Source organism: Borostomias antarcticus (genome assembly GCF_949987555.1).
Source record: "Borostomias antarcticus genome assembly, chromosome: 5".
Taxonomy (NCBI): domain Eukaryota; kingdom Metazoa; phylum Chordata; class Actinopteri; order Stomiiformes; family Stomiidae; genus Borostomias; species Borostomias antarcticus.
The window spans coordinates 29,592,206-29,601,461 of NC_140238.1; the positions used below are offsets into that span (position 1 = coordinate 29,592,206).

The 9,256-nt window shown below is 45.5% G+C and overlaps 1 protein-coding gene across 2 annotated transcripts; it reads left to right on the forward strand.

Moving 5' to 3' along the window:
- The first annotated feature begins 807 nt into the window (after positions 1–807).
- Positions 808–7,130, forward strand: grna (granulin a). Of its 2 annotated transcripts, none has more exons than XM_084437593.1 (13): positions 808–867; positions 2,212–2,352; positions 2,555–2,692; positions 2,825–2,950; positions 3,183–3,267; positions 3,387–3,487; positions 3,734–3,884; positions 3,978–4,067; positions 4,320–4,417; positions 4,795–5,034; positions 5,431–5,766; positions 5,897–6,172; positions 6,520–7,130. In XM_084437593.1, the coding sequence occupies exons 2-13, from the start codon at positions 2,212–2,214 to the stop codon at positions 6,658–6,660; spliced, it is 1,923 nt and encodes a 640-aa protein (XP_084293719.1). In that variant the 5' UTR covers positions 808–867; the 3' UTR covers positions 6,661–7,130. The 2 variants fall into 2 exon arrangements, with proteins under 2 accessions (XP_084293719.1, XP_084293720.1); XM_084437594.1 differs by having other exon boundaries at positions 3,981–4,067.
- The last annotated feature ends 2,126 nt before the right edge of the window (positions 7,131–9,256 follow it).

Below are 9,256 nucleotides of genomic sequence, written 5' to 3' on the forward strand. Positions count from 1 at the left end.
AGGCTATACATTCGTCATGGGTAGGTTAGGGTATTTTCGGGTGTAGGCTACATACTGTACATGCAAAATACAGAGTTCTTGTAACAGGGGCAGGAACCTATGTGCGGTTTCGGTAGGAAATAATATGTGATGGACGCGGATCTATTTTCGAATGGCGAATAAAACCTACATAAGTATAAGTGCGTATTATGCAATGTGCAGAAATCAGGTCTGGCTGGACATATTACCATTCTGCAATAGGGGGGGAACGCAGTATTTCTTTAAACCAATCACAGTCCGCAAAATAGTCTGGATCGAATCTGACTGGTGCCGAGAGAATCTCTTGGCCGAATCAGATTAATTTGTGTCGCCAGACTCGCCACTGATTGGGCAGTGTGATAACGAATGACAAGGTTTATTGCCAAAACATACAACCGTTAAGCCAGACTAACATAGAACTGCAGGTTGTGGGACCACTGCCTCTTGTGGTAGCAACATAGAACTGCAGGTCAACAACGGGACAAAGGGAGACTACTGGACATTTGCTATTCTAGCTGCCCGGCTGGCCAGCCACGCACAAAAAGCAAGGCTAAGTGTCACTCACCACATTTTCACAACATCAGCAACAACAACAACAACAACAAGGCAACTGTAAACGAATTGATTTCACAACATTTCTGATTTCTACAAAGTTATATCAGCAAACTATATAGAACTGAAGAGTCAGAATGAAAACCTGTCAAGATGCGCATAGCCTACGGTAGGCGGGCTTTGCCTCAAAGGGGAGGTGCACATGAGGATAGTTTCGTTTGACAGAACCTCAAAGGGTCTGCCTGGTAACTTGTTACACTGTCGCGGTACAGTAGCCTTCAGCTCAGAGTAATTAAGGTAAGACCACTGACTATTCCTCCTTAATCCTGGATCTATTGTTGCTTTTTACTTAATAGTGGTTTATGTTTGATGGTGTACAGCAGGGGAGAAAAAAAAGCATTTACATTATGAACTGCTACTCAATGACTAATTGTATTTTATCTACATAACATGAATGGAAATGGCTGCACATTTGGTACCATTAAGTATTACCTGACATATACATTATTTCATTGATAGCAATCCCATATGCAAAGAAAATATATTATCATATATATGAACTGTTAATATATTATAGTATGTAAAATATACAGAATATATTGAATAATACATAAGGAATTGCTTTTCATATATTGCAGTATATTGGAAAATATAACCACAAATTTCCTATATGGAAATGTATTGTTTGATATATTACATTAGCCTATATTTTCCAATATAGGCCTATCGCAAAATATGTTGTTTCCTAAGGGAACAAGTGCCATCAAGAATATCACGATGATCAAGAAGCACTGTTGGCTATTGAGCAACATCTCCTGGGATAGTTGTGCAAGAATATCCTGGCGCAGGCCATCTTCCTATTGCCGACCACTGTATAAAATACATTTAATCCGAACTGCTGAAATTCTCTATCTTTTCAAGCTAATCAATGACGCTTTGTTCTATAGGCTAAGTTCACCTTTTTCCCCCACAACTTTATTTCTCTCCACCTCCCCTGGGCCAAGAGCGCGAGAACGTATTCTACTTTCACTTTGTATTCAGGATAGAAATCCCCTTGATTTATGATTAATAGGCCACTGTTCCTCCCTTCAAAATCCTCTCCATTGTAATGAAAAGAGCTGCTAGTCTATAGAACAAAGCGTCATTGATTAGCTTGAAAAGATACAGTAAGATTCGTTTAATGTAATAATTATTCTGTACGTCTGAATTCTTAATAGGAAGTTTTGAGTCATGTAAGATATGTAACTGATTACTGGAGCTATAATAAAAGTAATAGAGGAAGTGAATCTAAGGAAGGATTGTGATGTATGAACAATGAACCCTCTTGTTAGCGTCAAAGTAAATACATTTACATTTGTTTCTGTACTATTAGCATTAGCTTAGACTCCACTTATTATTAGTATTCCACTTAGTATTATTTATCAAATCATTCTGTATTCTTCATGAGCGTTATCACATTTCCAGACACATACACGTCCAATTTCAAACAAATGTGCTCTATATTTCCTTGGATTGTTAACTTGCTAAAATTTGCCTCAACTAACAGTGAAGGAGGATCGGTTTCATCACTGTCTAATGTTCCAGTGCTATAGTCTATTAAATCTATATCAAACGGTACCTTCCCCCTCTCTCTCTGTCCAGATGCAGAAGTGTTTTTTGCTGAGTGTGGCCCTGCTGGCCACGGTCTTGGCTGACCAGTGCCCAGATGGAGGGGAGTGTGAGGACAGGAACACCTGTTGCAAGGCCCCAGTGGGCGGCTACGGATGCTGCCCGTTGCAACAGGTATATTTCAATGTGCCTGCAACAGACAGTTAACCAAAAAGATATTTACCTTTATTGCTGAAATGCAAACACCAGACAATGATCATCATGTCATACTCTGCGATAGATACGTCTACTCTCTCACACTTGTCCTATTCATGTCTCATGGAGTTATTCAAATTCACGTTGATAATCAAACTACTGTAACTACTATTTCACGCAGGCTGAGTGCTGTGAGGATCATAAACATTGCTGCCCGGAAGGCACAACCTGTGTCGTGAGCGAGTCGAAGTGTGTCAATGCAACTCTCACACTTCCATGGGTGGAGAGGGTGTCTGCTAAACCATCCGGCTTTCCTAAAGTAAGAATATCAGAAAGCTGAAAGCAGAACACCCCCCAGTAATTCACTTCCTTAATTCACGTTATTAATCTAGTTGGCAGTTTGTTCAGCGACAAATAAAGTTGTGAGGTTGGCCCTTCCCTACGCCTGCAGTCTTTCAGAATGATCCACCCATCTGGGGATGACGATGACAATATCTGCCCCGATGAATCCCGCTGTCCTGCTGAGTTCTCGTGTCTGAGGGCCAAGAGAGGGTACGGCTGCTGTCCCCTCGCCCAGGTAACCTGCCCACAGCACAGAATATCTCAGTGAATTTCACCAGTAATAACCGTAGTCACTGCTCATGAATAAGGCCTCTGTGGTATTTCTCAAACATACCGCAAGCGCACACAGTAAATAGGTTAGGTAATCAAGACACTGCCCGGAGGTTCGAACACATTCAGGATTTGGCTATAGGGTATTGTGACACCGGTGAGAGTGACACTTAAACTGACGAGTCGAAGCCCCACAGGGTGTCCCGTGCTCTGATGGGAAGCACTGCTGTTCTGAGAGCCACCAGTGCAGCGAAGACGGCAGCTCCTGCGTTCAAGAAAAAGGTCGGCTTCTTTAAGTTGCATCTTCCTCTGTTGTGAGAACGTTGTTCGAGGTCCTCCTCTTCTCTCATCCCTCCACAGCCCAACCCGTCAGTTCATCCTTTTCTCTCATCCCTCCACAGCCCCACAACCTGTCAGTACTGTCTTGTGCAACAATGGGATAACAGAGTGCCCAGATCAAAGCACATGCTGTAAGAGCTGGGCCTGCTGTCCCTTGCCCAAGGTAGGGGAATTCCCATCATGCAAGTGCAAGACAGAAATAATATTTGTGTGTGTGTGTGTGTGTGTGTGTGTGTGTGTGTGTGTGTGTGTGTGTGTGTGTGTGTGTGTGTGTGTGTGTTTGATACAACATCATAGATTTGCATGGGCTACTGTACTGTATCTTTGTGTACTGTATCTGTGTGTGTGTGTGTGTGTGTGTGTGTGTGTGTGTGTGTGTGTGTGTGTGTGTGTGTGTGTGTGTGAGCAGGCTGTGTGCTGTGAGGACATGATCCACTGCTGCCCTGAAGGAAGCACCTGTGACACTAAGCAATCCAAGTGTATCTCCGCAACCAATCAGCTGATGCCCATGTGGGCCAAGTTCCCGGCCCGTAAGAGGGCTGATTGGGAGAACCAGAAAGGTGACATTTTTCACATTCCTCCCTGATCACTTTTATACACTGCCCAACCCGACTGTGTATGTCCATGACAATGCATTTGTTATCCGCCCTTAGCAGATGTCCGAATGACCACCATCGCTATTGCGAGCTATTCTACTGGAATCACCACCAAGGCCAATACCAGTCCCTTCTCCAGAACAGGAAGTAGGTCAACACTTCCTGCTTCCTGTCAATGTGCCAGTTCTTTGATTGTGCCAGCACAATCAAAGAACGAGTGCACGGTGAAGCTGTCGTGCACGCACGCACATACTAATATACAGGGGTCAAAGTAACACCCCCCTCCCTTTGGGTGGGGGGCGATAACTGCTCACAATGGTTGCTCAGTATGAGCATGAGTATGGCGTTGTGAAGTACTGTGGTTTACTTGATAGGCACTGTTTGCGCTTGCTTCTTTAGGCACGAATGTCCCCTGCGATGACACCGTGGCCTGTCCAGATGGAACGACCTGCTGCAAAACTAAAGAAGGCGGTTGGTCTTGCTGTCCTTTCCCAGAGGTATTACTGTTGTGATATGGCCCCTCAAATGGCCTCTGTTCATACTGTATACCTTTTTGCCAAATGCACAATCCATGCAGTCCAATCCACAGGAGGTAGAGCGGGTCGTCCAGTGATCGTAGGGTCGGCGGTTCGATTCCCGGCTGTCGAAGTGTCCTTGGGCAAGACACTGAACCCCAAATTGCTCTCATTGAGCAGGCTAGCACCTAGCATGGCGGCCGCCGCCACTTTTGTGCGCATGTGTGAATGTGAGGCCATTGTAAAGCGCTTTGGATAAAAGCGCTATATAAGTGCAGTCCATTTACCATTAAATGCCCCCCCCCCCTCCCCCCTTGTACAGTAACATTTCTCTCTTTTGGGGTGGTCTTCTCTTCCAGGCAGTCTGCTGCGATGACTTCCTCCACTGCTGTCCACACGGCAAGACATGCGACTTAGCAGAACAGAAGTGCGTCGGCTCCCTGGGCTCCGTTCCCTGGCTGACGAAGTTCCCCGCCAAGCCCTGGAAGACCGAGGCGGGAGCAGGCAATGTGACGTGCGACAGCAGCCACAGTTGTCCAGACGGAGCTACTTGTTGCAAGGCCTTAAGCGGAGACTGGGAATGTTGCCCTTTCCCCGAGGTAAAGGCCGACAAGTACATCACATGACCGAGAGTGCGTTGCAGTTCCTTGTACAGCGGCACGCACTGTGACTGTGATTCAGGTTCAGACACTTAAGAGGAACCGTCAGTCGCTACATCCCTAAAACACATCCGCATTCTTAACTGTAGTCTTTTCACTGATTCTCTCCAACTTCCTCATTCATGTATGTCTTGACATCGTGCCATTAAGCTAAAACAACAAGTTCCTTTCTATAAAGAAATGCAGAAGAGGTAGATTGAAATACAGAAGGACCCCTCTGTTCTAGACCCCTAGGCCGAACTATACAACCACTTCTGACGTGGGTTCATACACCTACGGAACCTTGTGAACCTCAGCGGTTCTTGTGACGCCTCACGCCCCGCTTGTCACCTCCAGGCCACCTGCTGCGAGGACCACGAGCACTGCTGCCCCCATGGCACCACCTGCGACCTGACCTCCCTCTCCTGTAACTCCCCCCTGGGGCCCGTGCCCATGGTGGGGAAGGTGGCCGCACACACGACCATGAATCCCGAGAACGCCAGCAAAGAAAGCCCACCGACGTCCACTGCCGCCGCCGAGATACAGACACAAGGCGATGCCGACGACGATGATGATGATGATGAAGAAGAGGACGGGGGGATTCAGTGTGACGCCAGTACCACTTGCCCTAGGCACACTACCTGTTGCCTCATGAGCTCCACCCATAAATGGGGCTGCTGCCCCCTGCCAGAGGTGAGCGACCTTTTCCGCGCGTCCACTGCAAACGTCACGCCATGTTTCCGTCACGTGCTGAGAAAGTACCCGTGTTTGACCCCGCCCCTTTCTTAGTCAAAGTAGAAAACAGGTCCCTTTGTTTCTCCAGGGCGTTTGCTGTACCGACGGAGACCACTGCTGCCCGAAACACTTCACGTGCGACGTGAGCTCGACCTCGTGCACCAAAGGGGACGTGGTGATCCCGTGGTACAACAAGTTGCCCGCCCTGGCCGACGAGCGTGTCCCTCCCCCGGCGGCCCGGTCCCAGACCTCTGCCCCGCCACGGCTGAAGGACGTAGCGTGCGACGACACGGTCAGCTGCCCGGATGGACAGACGTGCTGCAGGATCTCTCCCACCGAATGGGGCTGCTGCCCAATTCCTAACGTATGAGACATAACACCATACACCACTGCCCTCCCTGCAAACCACATATGACCTAGCCATGCGGTCCCATGTATGACCTAGCCATGCGGTCCCATCAAACGGGGTTCACAGGTCACACGTGAATACTCAATGCTCTGTGTTTTCCATAGTATTGCACTTTCACGCACTATTAAATTGATATTCTCTCCTCTATGAATGAAAATAGTGTTAGTGATAGTGTGTGCATTGAAGCTACAGTATATTCCTTAAACAGTTGTCACGGACGTCCTCTCACAATCCCAACTCCTTCCCTCTCCCTCATCTACCTCTTCTCTGCCCCCCCCCCCTCCACTCCTCCTCTCCTGTAGGCTGTGTGTTGCAGTGACATGAAGCACTGCTGCCCTGCTGGCCACACCTGCGATGGTGGTTCCTGCAGCCAGACCGCCGGGTTCAACTGGGATTACTGGAAGTCGGTGTTCTCCAACAAGAAGAGAGCTCAGGGTCTGTGAAACCGCTGGCTCCGTCGTATCACTCCAACCCACAGTGCTGCCTCTCCGTCTGCATTGCACTAATCAAGGGGGGGGGGGGGGATGTAGTTTGGAGTTTATAACGACTGTTTATGAAATCATATGAAATTGTCGTTTTCTCAGGGTAAAATAAAGCACATTGGGGGAAAAGGATAATTATGAAACTGAGACAGGTGTTGCACTACTATCTGCACTATAGTCTGTGATGTGCTGGGAAGGTATCCTATTGTTGTTTGCAAGTGATTGAGATATTTGATTGAGTTATTTCACTGTAGGCCGTCAAATCAATGGCGAGGCCTGCTTTCATTGATTTGCTTAAGATTTGATTGATTATTGAAATTATGCTATTAGTATTAGGAATGAATCTGTAATTGCGAAAGTGGCTCTGTTGTGAGTGATTGATTGCTAGCCTACTGTCTGTGTCAATATAAAACAAGTGCACAGTAAACATGTTGTCCCCAACTCATGATGCATGTTTCTTTGTGGAAGCAATGGAAACGTGGGATTTTTTTGGGGGGGATGATTATGATACACTAACCAATGAGAATCCTAACATGGAAAACAAGGATTAAACTAGCCAGGAAGCTTTTATGTGTCTAAACTTTTAAAGGTAGAAGTGTCCCTGTGTAGACAGACTATAGTTTTACTGAAACACAAAGCATAGTTTCAGTGTTCAAAAAGCAAAATGTATTGACAATGGGATAACAACTTCTATGGAGTACCACTAGGTGGCTCTGTTTGGCCATGTGTGGATCCATAAGAATGAGAAAAGAATTAAAGCTAGGAAGCACCTATATAATTCTATATAAGTAGGCTAATTCCACAAAGTTGAATATTGTTTCAGAGTTAACTTCACATTGACGGACAACCGCATCCTTATACAACACGATTAATCAGCAATTCATATTTGAAGACTATTTGAAGATATTTGAAGACTTTTAAATATAATACCACCTGTAAGTGGTAAGTACATTTTATTTCTAAACCATGTACTGTCCTGCAGGGGGTCCAGGAGAGGGTCTGTGATGCATTTGAGAGGCTGCAGAACAAGGCACTTAAAAACCTTCATTGCTACAGTGGTCAGGGTGATGGGTCTATAGTCGTCCTTGCTTTCTTGGGGACAGGGATGATGATGGAGCTCTTGAAGCAGGCTAGTACTTGGCATGTCATAGTGAGTTTGTTTGCTTCCTTCCTTCATTCATCTACCCTGGCATTCCCCTTCCCCTTACTTTTTTTGACCTCTCGTCCGTCCTTCACGTCAAACAGCTAGTAGAACTGGATGGGCCAGCTGACCGCACACACGCGCACACACACGCAAACACGAGCTGCAAGCTAGCCTCCCATAAAGGTCTCTCTCAAGGACATCTGCGACCAATGTTAGCTAGCCCAGTTCGCCATGCACTAGCCTACTTTGCGTGTTGGCTACCGGGTTGCGAGATTACTTTTCGCAGTTTAGCAAGAACACCATAGAGGTTAGGGTGAGGGTCAGGTGTAGGGTTAGGGTCTTAACCCTAAACTCAATGGTGTTATCGCTAAACTGCGAAACGCGTAGACACTCCCGGGTTACATTTGGCTGTGGCTATTGGCCTATTTGTAAATATCATGTTGCATAACAGCATTCCTAGCGGACATAAGGGGAAAGTTCATTTTCTTAACCCTATCTAGAAGCGCACCATGAACATTTTGCAACAGGACAGCATGGATTCGGAGTCGGAATATGATTTCAAAGATCTAATAAAAATAATGCCCTATTATGCTTGACATGTTTGTTAATGCTTATTCCCTTAAATAGGAGCTGAACGTAGGCTGCAGCATCACGTTGATAAATTGGCAAACATGTAAGTTACAGGCTACGTCCGGATATGATTTGGAAAGATGTTCCTGTAGCCTACAGTAGGGGTAGAATGTTGAAATTTGTAGGCTATATATACAAATTTGTATATATACAGGGGCCAGTCTTATTATGAATCAATTCTAGGCTAGTTCGTATGGTAACGTTATTTCAAATCACCACATGACAACCACACAAGAGTCATCAGATATCCGTGCGCGTAATAATGACCGACATCACAATGGCTATATAATTCTATATAAGTAGGCTAATTCCACAAAGTTGAATATTGTTTCAGAGTTAACTTCACATTGACGGACAACCGCATCCTTATACAACACGATTAATCAGCAATTCATATTTGAAGACTATTTGAAGATATTTGAAGACTTTTAAATATAATACCACCTGTAAGTGGTAAGTACATTTTATTTCTAAACCATGTGCTGTACAATAGGAAAATTTAAGAAAATAGGAGTAAAGGAACAATATAAAACATTACTGTACAGAAAAAACTATACAGAAGGCAAACACACTACAAAACAAAAGTGTTTACGGACCAGACATGTAATGAGGACGCAGTGGGGAACAGAAGCTGTGGCGCGCAGAAAATAATTGTTTCTTGCACTCTGTCTCAACAGAGCCCCTATGGATTCTAAATATATGGATAATAAATCCATGGGTGAGGCCTCTCCTTCAAACGGTTCCAACTTGCAGGAGGTAACCTAACACTATGTAACATCATCT